Raw genomic sequence first — 17,895 nt, 5'->3', positions numbered from 1 at the left:
GCGGCGTCGTACTGCATTTTTAAATACTAAAGTAATACCAACTCTAAAGGTGAAACGACAGCCCTGCTTAACCAATGTTGACTCTGTACCTTTTCTGTACTTTTTTTTAAATTGTATGGAAAATTTTGTTTGTGCAAACATTTTGCACCGTAGCTGCTTTGTTTAGGTGCAAGTAATTAAGACGAGGTTTTGTGCATTTATCTCATTTCAAGACGGAAATCTTAGCAAAAACCTATTCAGAAATCCATTTAATTTAATACAAATTTCATTCGTTTTTAGAATTTCTTTTTTCTCCGTGTACAATGCAATATGTCACACAACGCATACAAAATAGGATCTTCTTCTCTCTTGTTTTGGGCACTGAAGATAATCGCAATAGTTTTATCCAACAAATAGAGGTTCTATCCAGTGAGGTTTTGTAATATAATTTAAGTTTTTATTCTTACTAAAACCGAAATTCATAAAATTTTCATAGCCATATAAAATGCAAACATTTTATTAATAAAAAAACATTAAAAACATTCAATTAATTTTTTTATTCTGAACCTGCTGCCACATGTTCATTATAATTTTTTTTTTTTTTTTTTTCAAAAAAAAACAAAAAAAACTGCAAATGTCTATCTCTATAGACTCAGTTTTGAAGCCGCTTCGGAATTAGTTACATGCGTTACGCCACTTGTAATGTTGATTGTTTGCTCGACGAGTCGCATCGCTTCAAAATTTATTGCACACCCAAATCCCAGCCAACACTCTTCATCCGAAAAGGCAATTCCAGATGAAAACTCGATATGATTTATGCTCCACTAGAGATTCACATAGACCGCAAAAAATCAGGGCTGTCGAAAAGACTATTAGATATATGAAAGACTTATAGTTGTAATAAACCAAGTCTCAAAAATGCATTCGCGAAAAAAAGATTTAAAGTTAACACGTTGCCTTTTATTACTTTTTCACACACTTCCGAAATTTGTTAATTTTAATATTTCTTTTTTTATTCTGATTTAATTTTCATACCTTCAATTCTTTAAGTTCTTATCATAATCCATTGATTTTCAAGTTATTTTAATATGCCCCCATAGGAGTTTTGTGGTTTTTTAACCAATATTTAGTTAAATTTTAAATTTTAAGTTAAATTGTCTTCTCGAATTTTGAAGTATGAACAAAAAAAAAATCGTTTTGAAAACGACAGCCCTGATCGTACCACATTGCGAACTATGATTATAGATCTAAACAGACCAGAAACACCATTGGATTGAGTTACGCATCAAGCAAAGGATTGTGTGCACTTGAGTATTGAGTAATTCAGCGATGAAGCAGAGAGAGAGATGATGTGAGGTGTTGCATTGATGATCCGATCGCTACAATAGATTGTTTTGCTCGATTTATCTTTCTTCTTGTACCCCCATTGCGAAAATCGACACCAAAACATTCGAATAGAGTTTCCAATACAAAAAAAAAAATGAAAATTGCACTGCAATAAAAAAAAGAAGATATCTTCTATCGTATCCAACCACACCAAATGGCATTTCCATTACCATTCATTTAAAGGTGCACATTGGAGGCGGTTTTGATGTTCATAAATATTGACGATTCTCAGGTGATTCTTCGACAGGTTCAATCTCTGTTGAGTGGGATCTTCAGATTAGAAGCTTGAAGGTAATTAATAGTTTCTGATTTTTTTTTTCTTTCTGGCAAGTGTTTGGTTGATCTTTTAGCAATGAACACACTTTGCTGTGTGGTGAGTTATAACTTCTTCGTTTTCTAAAGACCACATAAGTTAATGATAGGGTTAGAGTCTTATAGGCAGTGGGCACTCATGGCTATCGGGAACGGGCATACTGACTGGTTTAATGTTGAAGGTTATTAAAGGTATTTGAACTTAAATATTTAACCATCAGAGCGTGGATATCAGGTGTGAAAGATGAGAAGGTTTAAAAAATTAGAAATACTGAAATACTATAATTATTTATATAACAGATTGTGGAATGTAATTTTACTTGATTTTCTCATTTTATTTTACTCATCCACGCAATGATTGTTTTTGATGATGATAGAAACATTTCTGATGTACCTGATGTAAAGGTTTATACATATTTGTTGATCAAGTTAATTTTAATAAAGCTTGCAGAAATACTTTATATGAAAAAAGGTATAAAAAAAAAGGGTTTCAAAAAAATGTACCTGAGGAATTTTGATCAAAAACGGTCATGGATTTTCCCAATGATTTATTTGAGTTATGGTCGGTGGATATAATGGACTCTTTTGAGTTAAACTTAAACATGGAGTTATTAGAAGTGCAGTTATGGTTCATGCACAGAATACTGCACTTATGGACAGAACAATTTTGAAAAGAAGAAGGAATTTTTAAAAGTTAAATTCAATAAATTTAAATATGAAAAAAAAAACAGATTTCTGGGTGCCGCGAAATAATGCTTAGCAAAAAAATACCGAATTTCAAAGTTAAGCGTTATTTCATTTTACAACAGCGAAAATTAAGTAAAAATTTCAAAAAAAAAAAATTGGATTTCTTATAAAATCGATGAAAAATTGCTTAACAACTTTTTTCTTTGCAAAATGTTAGAAATTGCTTTTTAAAACGACTCTAACGAATTCATTTAATTTTTTAAAAATTCCTTATTATATTGACATGTTTTATTTTTGGCCACACGATATCAGTGAACAGAGGCAAGGGGTTTGCAGGGAGGCAGCTTTTCCATACGCATTTTACAATCTACGCACTATTATGTATTAAAAATTTTGCAATAGATCGTGAATGGATGAGTTTAAAAAAATAAAACTTACGAAGTTAAATAATGTCAATTCAACGTTATTTCAATTTGTCATGGTGAAATAATGAACTTTCGTTCATTGAAATAAGCCAAATTTTGTAATTTTCCGTTTATTCGCTCTGCGTTGTTTTACGGCACCGACTTTTGAAAGCCAAATTTTGTAAAAAATAAATTTGACCCCGGAAAGTAACATTTGAAACAAATCACCGAATAAGCCAATTCAAAATTAAAAAAAAAGAAATTCTTATACATACGTCGAAAAAATGTTTCTTATTAAGGTTAACTGATTTGAAAATAAAGTTAAACTTGAATTGCGAGATTTTCTCGGAATCACAATTCAAATATTTAAATCGAAGATTTAGCTGCTGACTTATCTGTTCATCAAGTAAAATAATTTTCATTCAGAAGTATTCTCTGAAAAATAAATTTAAAGCGTATGAAAGCCGCATGTTGCAATACTGGAAAATTTGTCAGAAATATGACCACTTTTTGTACAATGATGCAATACCACGTTAAGAATTTGGAGAATATGCTGGAACAAAGAAGAACTTACACAGCAATTGTTAGAAGAAATGTAAAGATTTAATCATTAATATTAATCAGAATATGTACCTTCACCGGTCACTGTACCTTGGCGGCCGCAAGCTTAATCATTAATTAAAGCTTCTAGGTTTCGCTTGACGTCTCATCAAACAGACAAAATAAATGATCATCATCTTCTTAATACAAACACGCAAATACTAAAGTTTTTTAGAAGTATTCTTTAGAATATGACAAAGAAAAAGCATTAGTTTTTTCATGGTCATCATGAGTCAACTTCACAAAACAAACATTGTTTATTTGCAAATTAAAGTCTACCACATTTGCAAATATTTTTCTAAGTAGAATTAAAATTTGTTAAACTTGACCTTAAATCAATGCATTTAATTAAACGAACATCTTCACTGATCAAAACAAAGTATTTAAATCTTATCGATACACAAATAATTCCTCAGGAGGTCATCTTGATTTTTATTTGATTATGTCTCTTATTTCGGCATAAATCAGAAATCCTTCCAAAAACGTTACAACTTTATCATCTGCAACACTATTTCTCAAACTATGCCAATAAAAACCCTTTTGTGTTCCAAACCTTATTCGAGACATACTGATCTACATGCAACACCCAGGTGCAACCAATTTTAAGTATTCAAGTCCATTCATGGAAATTATAGCCAAAAAGGCAAGACAACAAAAACTCATTCACTATAAACATACAATTATTTCTCATTTTTTACAATGTGTTGCTGAGTCGCGCCACCTACGTGTCGTGGGTGGGCGCATGAAAAGTCGATAACCTTGACAATTTCCATTAATAAAAAAAAAAATCTATATAGGAAATTTCATGGTCGATGATGCGTAAACGATAACAAGACAGCTACCAATGTCATTTTGTTGTTTTGGGATGCCAACAAACTCTATTACTTTGTGAAATGAAAAATGTCTTGAGTTTCATCTTCCTATCAATTGTTGTTTTTTATGTTCATTATTATTTTATTTAAAAAAAAATCAAACAAAAGTAAAAAGAGGAGGAAACTTATTGTTTACTTTTTTTTTATCACATACAACAAAATGCGCATATAATTAACGTGAAAAAAAAGATTTATATTTATTTTGCTATTTAAAGTCAAGAAGCCACTTTACTTTACTCTTCTGAGACTACCATTTTTTCTCAGATTCTCAGAAGCAAAAGGTACAAAAATAAACGATCATTTTTTTCTTCGCGGTTGGTTGAAGGCATATCTACAATGAACGTTAAAAAAACGATACATGCATGGTCATCAGTGGAAGTTAAATAATGATGATAATTAGCACCAGGTGAATCTTCTTTTGGAAGGTGAATGTTAAAATCAGTTTGTTTGGTCATATGATTCTGTGAGAAATGTGCACATAAAATTTTATTGACTTTTGTTGAAGTAGAATCGAAAATTCTTTAATGCAAACGGGCCTTGGAATTAAATATTCTTATAGACACTAATTGTTTTTGAAAATACTAAAAATACTTATTTTATTTTGAAAGTCATTAAAAATAACTATAGTAGTTTGATAAGCGTCGTAGAGATATGATTAGGGCATCAAATCAAAGCTTAAGATGTAAGCTTTCCAACGATATACAATTTATTATAGGTTGTCCTATAATTTAACATTTTTCTACATAAGTTAAATTGGGAAAGCTAAAAATATGTTATTGAAAAAATTTTTAAAACTGTCAGTTTAAATAGGGGTGCTTCAGAATGCGCTTTTAAAAAACAAAACTTACTCTCATTACTCAAGGTCAGTTTAGTTGGGAAATTTCATACAAATTTTTTTTAAATTTAACTACCACCAACAACAATAAAAAATTCATCTTCCTAAAAAGGTTTTATTGTTCTGAACTTAATTTCAGTAATATGCCATCTTCAGGTCACACGTTCAACAATTAAAATATAAGCAAAACATCTCCAAATTCGTTTTTCATTCAATGTCTCCAATTAATGTCACTGTGTTAGTATAATTAAATTAAATCAGCTCAAGTTTAATGATCTAATAAAATCAAGGCCTTCAACTTTAGGCGACATTAAACGAACTTGGAATGTTAAACTTAAATAAAAAAATATTATTTATGAATCATTGTTTTGTGGGAGTAATAAATACCAAATATACTAAAGTTGATTTTTTTTAAGCAGATGACTTGAATTTAAATTGCGGTTTTGCAAAGATATTAACTGTTTTTTTTTATACCGTCTATTTATTTTTAATAAGAAATTCCTAAGATGATTCTTTAATAAATTTCCCAGATTAGTAATTCCTGGAAACTATCTAATCTGTCATCAAATCGTACAAAATCACCGACAACAGAAAAAAATTCACTTTGATGTTGGCACAATGATGGCATACTTATTTTGATTGTACCTGCTAAGAGTAAGAACAACATTAGCACAAGAATGAGTTCTACTTCTGATGGTTACAATAAAAGATCGTGCAAACGATGATGATATTTGTTTTGGAATCATACGCATACACATGCAAGAAAAAATACATAAAATATTTTGCGATAAAATCACAATGTCAGTAACAATTAATCAAGTGTATACCTACTCTGTGATGAGAATAACGTTTCTTGGAGTTAACTTTGTTATTCTCTCGTACACCGGCCATTAAAAGAATATATTGAAGAAAAAAAGTATGCGTGTAAGTCTTACTTCTTATTCTTTTTCGTATACGGCTTGACTGAGCATTGTTTTCTGAGGCAGAAAGACCCGCAAAGCAACCGTACTTCTTCACCTTAAACTACGCACGACATACCAACGCTGATAGTATTGGATATGTACGTGATTGAATTTTTTAACAAGAATTAAAAAAAAAGAAAGACAAAAATGCAAAAGTCGTAAAGGTGATAACCATTTTGTGATTTCATTGGAACCTCTTTCTGGTTAAAGAAAGATGGAGAAATACATATGAATAAGAAACGGAAACTATTTGTGACAGAGGAAGTTACATAGTCAAAAAGATTTCCTTTACTAGTTTGTTGGTTTTGGGCTTGTAAATTCAGTTTAAATCAAGTTCTATTGGAAATTTTGATTAAAACAAAAGAGCTGACGCAAGAACCTTATTTTGATTTTGAAAGGATTTCAATTCCAACTGTTAAAAGTTAAAAAGAAAATTTTGACATATAAAATACTTGCACAACTCCTTACCAGGTGGGAGTTTTTCCCGGCGGCGAAAAGAAGATTAATTGCCATTCTGCTTAAACCATTTGCAAAACTTTGGCATGTGTGTTGAATTATTAATACAAAATAGATATCAAGTCGTATTTTGTCATCGAGAAATATTCTAAACACCCTCAAATGAAAAGTACATAGGTATACGTCCGGTTGCTGTTGGGTATGGTTATGTAATTAATTTATTAGAATTACTTGGATGACATTTTCAATAGAAGTATTATTATTAATGAATTATTATGCAGATGATGTCTTCAAGTTTTGCTTGCAATTTTCTAACCAGAATTTATGATAAAGTGAAGTTAGATAGAAAGGTGAAATATAGTATAGGTACTGTATTAAATTCTAGAAAATGAAACTGACAGAATTTATTCCAATAATCTCATTTGTGGTAAAAAAAAAACTTTTTTTTTATTTATTCTATTTCTGAAAATTGTAAAACTCTATGAAATGATATTTACTCTCTAAGTAGTAAAAAGAGAGTTGATTTTCACTCTGTAGCTATGAAGTGTTACATTTTTTTTTTTGTTTTTTTTTTAGCTACAAATTTACAAATTAATTAGCTTTGATGTTGCAAAATTCTATATAGTTCTTGTTTTACACAATTCTTTAATATATTAAAATCAATTACATTAAAATAATTATTAAAAGCTGTACACGCAGCAAACAAAGGTTCATGAATTCCATAATTTGTTCAGTTAAATCTTTGACTTAGAAAATCAATTGATCTTAATGATCTTGGATAAATATTTATGTTCAGTTGTGACAAAAGATACTGACAAATAAAATGTTTGTAGTAGTAATGGCAAATTAATTAAGGCTAGGCGTTGGTTATAAGGTGGTAGATTTGTGTTGTTATTCCATGATAGATGTCGAAGGGCATAAAGTAAGAATTGTTTTTGTACGGACTCTAGTCGGTTAATATTAGATTGGTAACATGTGCTCCAAACACAGCTGCAATATTCTATACTTGACCGCACAAGAGAACAGTATAAGGTCTTTAAGATGTATGGGTCTCGAAAATCTTTTGAAAAACGGCACACAAACACATTTAGTTGTGCTTTTATGAGCACATTAGAGTTAATTTTAGCCCTGCGCGAATGCCTTCGCTTATTGATTTCATCGTTAAATTGTTTTATCTCTGTGCGTCCTTTGAAACTGATACCTAGCTCCCATATAATGGACTCCGAAATATTTCAATTTTCTCGAAAACAGCTCTAGTGATTTCCACTAAATTTTTGAGTGTCAACATGAGTAAGCTCTTTGCCCCTTGAAAATAAAGCGTTTACTTCAATTTTTGCTTATGAATACGAACTGAAAAAATTCTGCTCAGACAACTTAAATAAAATTTTAGCTTGAGCAACAACTATGAATTCCACCCTTAGTGTAATCCAAAAACATTGGTTTTTCGAGATAAGAAAAATATGGCGTTACCGTTTTTATCGAAAAATAGATATTTGTTTGTATTGTTTGTTTGTATTGAAAAATCTTCCAAGAATATCAATATAATAAAGAAGTGCATCTTTTTATGAAATAGGCAAACAGAATGTTTTTCTTCGAACTGTCTTTGCTTATTTTGGACTTTAAATATACACCCCCATATGAAATTATTCTCAATTTTACTTAAAACACCTTCGGTTTTACAGACCTTATTTAAAATTTATTTTATTATAATATACATTAGACTGGGCCAAAAAAATAAAATATTTTTTTTTTTGAAAGTTACTTCGAAAATCTTGTTCAGGATGATGAAAAAAAAATTTGGTGAAAATTTGAGCCGTTAAAAAAAATTTTAAGAGGTCTATCATCGGTGTTTTTTATTTTTATACATGATATGATGTTTTACAACAGAACTGCTAGACGATCAAAGTAAAAAAAAATTCTGTTCATTTTTTCTTATATAAAATTAAATTTCCTACAAAAAGATCTAATTGAAAATTTTCGTCAGACGAGCCGTATTCGAGTAATTAAGCTTTTTAAATCGAAGTGTTTTTTCAATATGCCTGTTTCACTTTGGAATTTTGTGATGAGCAAATAAGTGAATAGAAAAATAAAACCACGACAGATTCTTATAGGAAATTTAATTCTCTACAAAAAAGGTCTCTTAGTAATTTTCCTTAAATTGAGTTTTGAAGAAGTTATTCACGATTTAAATCGAGAAAAAAATTAAAAAATCAATTTTCAATTTCAAAATTTTCTAATTCACTGAAAATTCAATATTTTCAAATTAGCAAGATGTTTTCTTGTAGGGAATTAAACGTTCTATAAAAAGTTCCTTGGCAGCAAATTAATTGCTTTAACCGTTTAGAAGATAATCGTATTCAAATCGCAAATGCATACTTGTCATAAAAAAACTATTGAAATCAGTGGGCGTTGGTTTTGATACGAATATCTTCTTAACGGTTAAAGCAATTAATTTGCTGCCAAGGAACTTTTTATAGAACGTTTAATTCCCTACAAGAAAACATCTTGCTAATTTGAAAATATTGAATTTTCAGTGAATTAGAAAATTTTGAAATTGAAAATTGATTTTTTAATTTTTTTCTCGATTTAAATCGTGAATAACTTCTTCAAAACTCAATTTAAGGAAAATTACTAAGAGACCTTTTTTGTAGAGAATTAAATTTCCTATAAGAATCTGTCGTGGTTTTATTTTTCTATTCACTTATTTGCTCATCACAAAATTCCAAAGTGAAACAGGCATATTGAAAAAACACTTCGATTTAAAAAGCTTAATTACTCGAATACGGCTCGTCTGACGAAAATTTTCAATTAGATCTTTTTGTAGGAAATTTAATTTTATATAAGAAAAAATGAACAGAAATTTTTTTTACTTTGATCGTCTAGCAGTTCTGTTGTAAAACATCATATCATGTATAAAAATAAAAAACACCGATGATAGACCTCTTAAAATTTTTTTTAACGGCTCAAATTTTCACCAAATTTTTTTTTCATCATCCTGAACAAGATTTTCGAAGTAACTTTCAAAAAAAAAAATATTTTATTTTTTTACACAAGTTCTTCTACATAACGACATCAAAATAAATAACTTTTTTTCCCTTTATTTTTTCCAGGACGATGGTGGAATAGAATTCTTCAACACAATTGTCCTCCAGCCCCATTTGAAATTGGTCACAGATTTGGGACGTGGTTATCATGTACGTTGCCGTTACAAGAGTCGTGATGCTGCTACCAACAACAAATGGCGTACATCTGCTTCCATATCAAAATATGCCGAAAATCCACAACCATTACGAAGTGATGAAGACGAACCAGAAGCCTATCGCCGAACCGGAGATCGTCGTGATTACGGCCGATCATTGGATAAATTCAGTGATTCATCCATCGATGATAATACAACCAACGATGACGATGAAAATGCTATCAATGAACTTCCAATGCCCGGTTGTCATATGAAAATTTACAACGAAGAGAAACACATTGCCGAGAATGTGAAGATCGGTGACCCCTTGACGATTGTTATCAACATAGACAAACAGGATGTCTATGGGCTGCATGTGACCGATTGTCTGGTACGTGATGGACTCGGTTGGGGTGAACAACGACTTGTTGGTGAAGATGGGTATGTTTTTTGTTTTGTCAACACTTCAGGAGAAAAAAACTGTATGTTTACACATTTCGTATTTATTTAGATGTCCAATGGACAACGAGATAATGGGTCAATTCAAGTATTCTGGTGACAGGTTGGCGGCCAACGTTACATTCCCAGCACACAAATTCCCTTACACAGCATCTGTGTACTATCAATGCAATGTGAGATTGTGCGCTGTTGAAGACCCAGACTGTCGAAAGGTAAATAAACATTGTTTTTATGGAATTTTGGTGAAATAAGGAATCTTTTGGTAGGCACCTGCATGTGGAGAGAATGCCAAGCGACCGAAACGACAAGCTAATGGAAAAGACGACGAGGGTCTACCAGCAACTATCGAAGTGTATTCAGGACTTTATGTTAATGAGAATGTCGATGTGTCAGAGAGCGATGATGATTCAGTCTTTAAGGAGAAGGTATGTCTCCTAACTTATCTAGTTTTTGTTTATAACATTTGATATTAATTCCTTTTAGACCCTTGATGACGCCCTTTGTGTATCACAACGAACATTTGCTATTGCAATTGCAATTGCTGGTCTCGTCCTGATGTTGGCCGTGGTGGCTGCTGTCCTTTGCATCATGGCCCGTCGAAGAACAAAGACTGTCTCAAATTCAGGCAGCTCTATCTACAGTGGACCCTATACGAATACAGCTTTTAGCCATAGCAGTTAGATAGTCACCAAGTAGTATTTAAGAAGGTTTTAACTTTAATACATATTTTTGAATTTCAACTGAAACGAATTACTACTTTAGGTTACTTAGATTTTTTCAAAATTTTGAACTCAATTTGGTGCATAGCATGAACATGAAATCCTAATTAATTGCTTTAAGCCCAAAAAAAAAAAGGATATTCCAAAATTATCTATTTCTCAATTTAAAACAACGAAGATGCACTCATGTAGAAGAACAAACAAAAAACAACAAAAGTCCTGGATATACACTTAAAAGTTTAACTTTAACACTTAAGTCGATATTTTATTTTGTAAACAACAAAAACAAACCCACAAATGATGTAGCGATAAAAGAATACAATACCCTATAATACCTACATTTTAGTTTTTAAGGATCAAAACTTAGATATTACTTGGCAATAAATGCATTGCCAACTAATATCGCAGAGATGTTTCAAAAAGTCGGAAATTTAATCAAAGTCTCGTCTTGCACATCTCTGGAATTTAACGATTAATTAATTATTCCTTAATTTCTCATAGAATTAAAAAAAAAAAATGGTTAATCTCAAAAAATCCACTCATGGTGATGGGTTGTTCTGACTCGGTTTTTAACTTACCTTTTTTCCCCCCTGTGACTTACTTTTTTTTATTTTTTTTCCACCATCAGATTTAATTTAGGATACTTTTTGCCAAAGTTAATCCATTATTCTTATTCTTTACGATTTTTTTTTATTTACTTAGGATACTATTTTCAATCTTGTCATAATATTATTAACTATTTAATTAATTCTTTTAGATAAATAAAAATAAATAAATATTTTAAATGTCGAAGAAAACAAAAAAATTAAGACCCTTTGAACACATCCGTCCGCTTAAGTCATTATTATGTAAAATAGTTAAATTCTTAATAAAAATACACTCCTGCTCAAATTTAACGCACATCGTATTTGTTTTACAGAAAAGTCTTATTATTACTTAATGTCACAGTATCATGGTTATTTTCTCAAATGAGATAGGAGTGATCTTAAATTGAAGGTATGCAATAAAATGTTTTTAGGGAAGATTTGGAGAGATATTCGCTGAAGTCTTCTGTCAACCCGCGAACCTTTTAGAGAAGTTTAATGAATTTGCATGAAGTAAAATCTGCTAAACAACACGTACGGAGTAAGCGAGCTCTCCTAGACATACGTTAAGTACCAAAAGATACTTGACTGATATTCCCGAACAGCATCCGGTTCCAATCACCCCTAGATTTGGTCCACAGTTTAGTCTGATGCATGATAATGCATGCTAGAGCGCTTTGAGAATATCTTCAAGATTTCAATATGCCGACTTTGGATTGACCACACAGAAATCCAGATTTGAATTCAATAGAACATGTCTTGGAAATATTGAAAAGATGCATTCGCGACCGAAATCCACTTCCAAGCAGTCTTGATCAATTGAAAACTACAGTGAAAGAAGTGTTTCAACAAAACCTTTAAAAGTTAATTAGTGGAATGAACAGACGGCTCCAGGTTGTCAAATACGTTAGAGGAGACAATACCAAGTATTGCATAAAATTATTGGAAAGAACTGTCACTTGCTTCCTTTAAAAAAAATTTTTTTTCTTAAAAAACAAAAATTATTTTAATATCAGTTTTCTGACCTAAAATTGCTAAATTTGGTTCATCTTTTTTTTGGTTGATAATACTGTTGCAGTTTAGCATTTTTTTTGACTTACTAAAAAAAAAGCAAACACAAAAAAATACAACAAAGAATTTCAAAGCCATTTTGAATAAAATACAGGGGTTAAACTAAAGAAGAAAAAAGTGTGCGTTAATTTTGAGCAGGAGTGTATATTGGTTTAACTGTTTTGAATATTTTTTTATAATTATAAATAAAAAAAAATATTTTATTAGAATTAAAAAAAAAAAATAAATCACATATAAATAAAATGAAAAGTCAACAATATATAGAAATTTTGTCAAATTTTTGCACTGCTTCACAAAATCATTTTTTTAAAACAAATTTTAATTTCTTAAATAACAAAAAACAAAAAAATAAAATATTAATTTAATTAATAAATTTATTAAAAATAAAATAAAATGGCTTTCTGGAGCTTTGCAATTTTGACAAGTTTAATGATACGATAATTTTTTTGTAACTCGCAATTGAAACCCTATATTTAATATGGGATCTCATGTGATTTGAATTATATAATTGTGTAATAAATAATAAGAAATGATAATATTGTAATATGTGAGGTTATTATTTTATGATGGGGTGCTTAAATAAAATAATTAATTAAAAATAATTTTTATGTGTTGTTTTAATTTTTTTTAATTTTCAGTTGAAAGTGTCATGCGGTTAATATACCATTTAGTATCTACAAAAATCTATTAATGCTTTTTTGAATACATTTGATTCGAAAATATTTGCTTCCGAAATTAGAAAAATAAAAGTTTTGATTGCAAGCTCCTCAGATTTTCAGAAGTTAAAATAACTTTTGGTTTCATTTTGTTGAAAGTGCTTAAAGAGATCATTTATTTGAGGTCTCACTTGATGAATTCGGGATATTTTTCAAATGCACTTTTTTCGGCAAGGGAATTTTTTTTCTGAAAAATATAAATTTTTAATTTTTGTACTGAAAATGCATGTCCTCCTCACAATGAACTCATTTTTTTAAACAAAAACTTGTTTTGAGATTTTGTTGTTTGAAAATCTTCTTCCGAATAATGTAAGAAAAAACTGTGTTTGATTGCAAATAACTCAGTAACCAGACTTCTAAGGAACTTTTGGTTTTCACGTGTTAATAGAGCTTAAAGAGACCTTTCTTTTCATATCTTACTCGAAGGATTTCTAGGAATTTTTTTAAAAGTCACTTTTTTCGGAAAGGGGTTAACCTTGGATTTTTTTCGAAAATCTGAAAAATATAAATTTTTAATTTTTGTACTAGATTTGCATGTCCTCCTCACAATGAACTCATATTTTTAAACAAAAATTTGTTTTGAGATTTTGTTGTCCGAAAATCTTCTTCCGAATGTAAGAAAAAATTGTGTTTGATTGCAAATAACTCAGTAACCAGACTTCTAAGGAACTTTTGGTTTTCACGTGTTAATAGAGCTTAAAGAGACCTTTCTTTTGATATCTTACTCGAAGGATTTGGAGGAATTTTTTTAAAAGTCACTTTTTTCGGAAAGGGGTTAGCCTTGGATTTTTTTCGAAAATCTGAAAAATATAAATTTTTAATTTGTGTACTAGATTTCCATGTCCTCCTCATAATGAACTCATATTTTTAAACAAAAACTTGTTTTGAGATTTTGTGGTCCGAAAATCTTCTTCCGAATGTAAGAAAAAACTGTGTTTGATTGCAAATAACTCAGTAACCAGACTTCTAAGGAACTTTTGGTTTTCACGTGTTAATAGAGCTTAAAGAGACCTTTCTTTTCATATCTTATTCGAAGGATTTGGAGGAATTTTTTTAAATTAATTTTTTTTTCGGAAAGGGGTTAACCTTGGATTTTTTTCGAAAATCTGAAAAGTATAAATTTTTAATTTTTGTACTTAAAATGCATGTCCTCCTCACAATGAACTCATATTTTTAAACAAAAACTTGTTTTGAGATTTTGTGGTCCGAAAATCTTCTTCCGAATGTAAGAAAAAACTGTGTTTGATTGCAAATAACTCAGTAACCAGACTTCTAAGGAACTTTTGGTTTTCACGTGTTAATAGAGCTTAAAGAGACCTTTCTTTTGATATCTTACTCGAAGGATTTGGAGGAATTTTTTTAAAAGTCACTTTTTTCGGAAAGGGGTTAGCCTTGGATTTTTTTCGAAAATCTGAAAAATATAAATTTTTAATTTGTGTACTAGATTTCCATGTCCTCCTCATAATGAACTCATATTTTTAAACAAAAACTTGTTTTGAGATTTTGTGGTCCGAAAATCTTCTTCCGAATGTAAGAAAAAACTGTGTTTGATTGCAAATAACTCAGTAACCAGACTTCTAAGGAACTTTTGGTTTTCACGTGTTAATAGAGCTTAAAGAGACCTTTCTTTTCATATCTTATTCGAAGGATTTGGAGGAATTTTTTTAAATTAATTTTTTTTTCGGAAAGGGGTTAACCTTGGATTTTTTTCGAAAATCTGAAAAGTATAAATTTTTAATTTTTGTACTTAAAATGCATGTCCTCCTCACAATGAACTCATATTTTTAAACAAAAACTTGTTTTGAGATTTTGTGGTCCGAAAATCTTCTTCCGAATGTAAGAAAAAACTGTGTTTGATTGCAAATAACTCAGTAACCAGACTTCTAAGGAACTTTTGGTTTTCACGTGTTAATAGAGCTTAAAGAGACCTTTCTTTTCATATCTTATTCGAAGGATTTGGAGGAATTTTTTTAAATTAATTTTTTTTTCGGAAAGGGGTTAACCTTGGATTTTTTTCGAAAATCTGAAAAGTATAAATTTTTAATTTTTGTACTTAAAATGCATGTCCTCCTCACAATGAACTCATATTTTTAAACAAAAACTTGTTTTGAGATTTTGTGGTCCGAAAATCTTCTTCCGAATGTAAGAAAAAACTGTGTTTGATTGCAAATAACTCAGTAACCAGACTTCTAAGGAACTTTTGGTTTTCACGTGTTAATAGAGCTTAAAGAGACCTTTCTTTTCATATCTTATTCGAAGGATTTGGAGGAATTTTTTTAAATTAATTTTTTTTTCGGAAAGGGGTTAACCTTGGATTTTTTTCGAAAATCTGAAAAGTATAAATTTTTAATTTTTGTGCTTAAAATGCATGTCCTCCTCACAATGAACTCATATTTTTAAACAAAAACTAGTTTTGAGATTTTGTGGTCCGAAATTCTTCTTCCGAATGTAAGAAAAAACTGTGTTTGATTGCAAATAACTCAGTGACCAGACTTCAAAGGAACTTTTTGTTTTCACGTGTTAATACAGCTCAAAGAGACCTTTCTTTTGTTATCTTACTCAAAGGATTTGGAGGAATTTTCTTAAATTAATTATATTTTCGGAAAGGGGTTAACCTTGGATTATTTTCGAAAATCTGAAAAGTATAAATTTTTAATTTTTGTGCTTAAAATGCATGTCCTCCTCACAATGAACTCATATTTTTAAACAAAAACTTGTTTTGAGATTTTGTTGTCCGAAAATCTTCTTCCGAATGTAAGAAAAAACTGTGTTTGATTGCAAATAACTCAGTAACCAGACTTCTAAGGAACTTTTGGTTTTCACGTGTTAATAGAGCTTAAAGAGACCTTTCTTTTGATATCTTACTCGAAGGATTTGGAGGAATTTTTTTAAAAGTCACTTTTTTCGGAAAGGGGTTAGCCTTGGATTTTTTTCGAAAATCTGAAAAATATAAATTTTTAATTTGTGTACTAGATTTCCATGTCCTCCTCATAATGAACTCATATTTTTAAACAAAAACTTGTTTTGAGATTTTGTGGTCCGAAAATCTTCTTCCGAATGTAAGAAAAAACTGTGTTTGATTGCAAATAACTCAGTAACCAGACTTCTAAGGAACTTTTGGTTTTCACGTGTTAATAGAGCTTAAAGAGACCTTTCTTTTGATATCTTACTCGAAGGATTTGGAGGAATTTTTTTAAAAGTCACTTTTTTCGGAAAGGGGAGCCTTGGATTTTTTTCGAAAATCTGAAAAATATAAATTTTTAATTTGTGTACTAGATTTCCATGTCCTCCTCATAATGAACTCATATTTTTAAACAAAAACTTAGTTTAAGATTTTGTGGTCCGAAAATCTTCTTCCGAATATAAGAAAAAACTGTGTTTGATTGCAAATAACCCAGTAACCAGATTTCAAAAGAACTTTTGGTTTTGACATGTTAATAGAGCTTAAAGAGACCTTTCTTTTAATTTAATTTGGAGGAATTTTTTTTAAATTAATTTTTTTCGGAAAGGGGTTAACCTTGGATTTTTTTCGAAAATCTGAAAAAAATAAATTTTCAATTTTTGTACTTAAAATACATGTCCTCCTCACAATTAACTCATATTTTTAAACAAAAACTTAGTTTAAGATTTTGTGGTCCGAAAATCTTCTTCTGAATGTAAGAAAAAACTGTGTTTGATTGCAAATAACTCAGTAACCAGACTTCTAAGGAACTTTTGGTTTTCACGTGTTAATAGAGCTTAAAGAGACCTTTCTTTTGATATCTTACTCGAAGGATTTGGAGGAAATTTTTTTAAAAGTCACTTTTTTCGGAAAGGGGTTAACCTTGGATTTTTTTCGAAAATCTGAAAAATATAAATTTTTAATTTTTGTACTAGATTTGCATGTTCTCCTCACAATGAACTCATATTTTTAAACAAAAACTAGTTTTGAGATTTTGTGGTCCGAAATTCTTCTTCCGAATGTAAGAAAAAACTGTGTTTGATTGCAAATAACTTAGTAACCAGACTTCTAAGGAACTTTTGGTTTTCACGTGTTAATAGAGCTTAAAGAGACCTTTCTTTTGTTATCTTACTCAAAGGATTTGGAGGAATTTTCTTAAATTAATTATTTTTTAAAATTTTTTTTTAAAAGTCACTTTTTTCGGAAAGGGGTTAACCTTGGATTATTTTCGAAAATCTGAAAAGCATAAATTTTTAATTTTTGTGCTTAAAATGCATGTCCTCCTCACAATGAACTCATATTTTTAAACAAAAACTTGTTTTGAGATTTTGTTGTCCGAAAATCTTCTTCCGAATGTAAGAAAAAACTGTGTTTGATTGCAAATAACTCAGTAACCAGACTTCTAAGGAACTTTTGGTTTTCACGTGTTAATAGACCTTAAAGAGACCTTTCTTTTGATATCTTACTCGAAGGATTTGGAGGAATTTTTTTAAAAGTCACTTTTTTCGGAAAGGGGCTAACCTTGGATTTTTTTCGAAAATCTGAAAAATATAAATTTTTAATTTTTGTCCTGAAAATGCATGTCCTCCTCACAATGAACTCATATTTTTAAACAAAACTTGTTTTGAGATTTTGTGGTCCGAAAATCTTCTTCTGAATGTAAGAAAAAACTGTGTTTGATTGCAAATAACTAAGCCACCAGACTTCTAAGGAATTTTTGGTTTTCACGTGTTA

The 17,895-nt window shown here is 30.0% G+C and overlaps 1 protein-coding gene across 3 annotated transcripts in view; it reads left to right on the top strand.

The window, feature by feature from the left end:
- LOC129906086 (cuticlin-4) overlaps positions 1-11,701 on the top strand; it is a 66,556-nt gene extending 54,855 nt beyond the window's left edge. For 2 of the 3 annotated variants that reach the window (XM_055981721.1, XM_055981719.1), the window contains exons 6-9: positions 9,604-10,112; positions 10,183-10,342; positions 10,397-10,555; positions 10,614-11,701. In XM_055981721.1, coding sequence (XP_055837696.1) covers positions 9,604-10,112; positions 10,183-10,342; positions 10,397-10,555; positions 10,614-10,811 — 1,026 coding nt within the window. In that variant the 3' untranslated portion in view covers positions 10,812-11,701. The remainder of the gene's footprint in view (positions 1-9,603; positions 10,113-10,182; positions 10,343-10,396; positions 10,556-10,613) is intronic. The other variant, XM_055981720.1, reaches the window with a different exon arrangement.
- The last annotated feature ends 6,194 nt before the right edge of the window (positions 11,702-17,895 follow it).

The sequence above is a fragment of the Episyrphus balteatus genome, chromosome 1, assembly GCF_945859705.1.
Source record: "Episyrphus balteatus chromosome 1, idEpiBalt1.1, whole genome shotgun sequence".
NCBI lineage: Eukaryota > Metazoa > Arthropoda > Insecta > Diptera > Syrphidae > Episyrphus > Episyrphus balteatus.
Note: the sequence above shows the minus strand (reverse complement) of the source record. Positions and strands in the feature narration are given on the sequence as shown.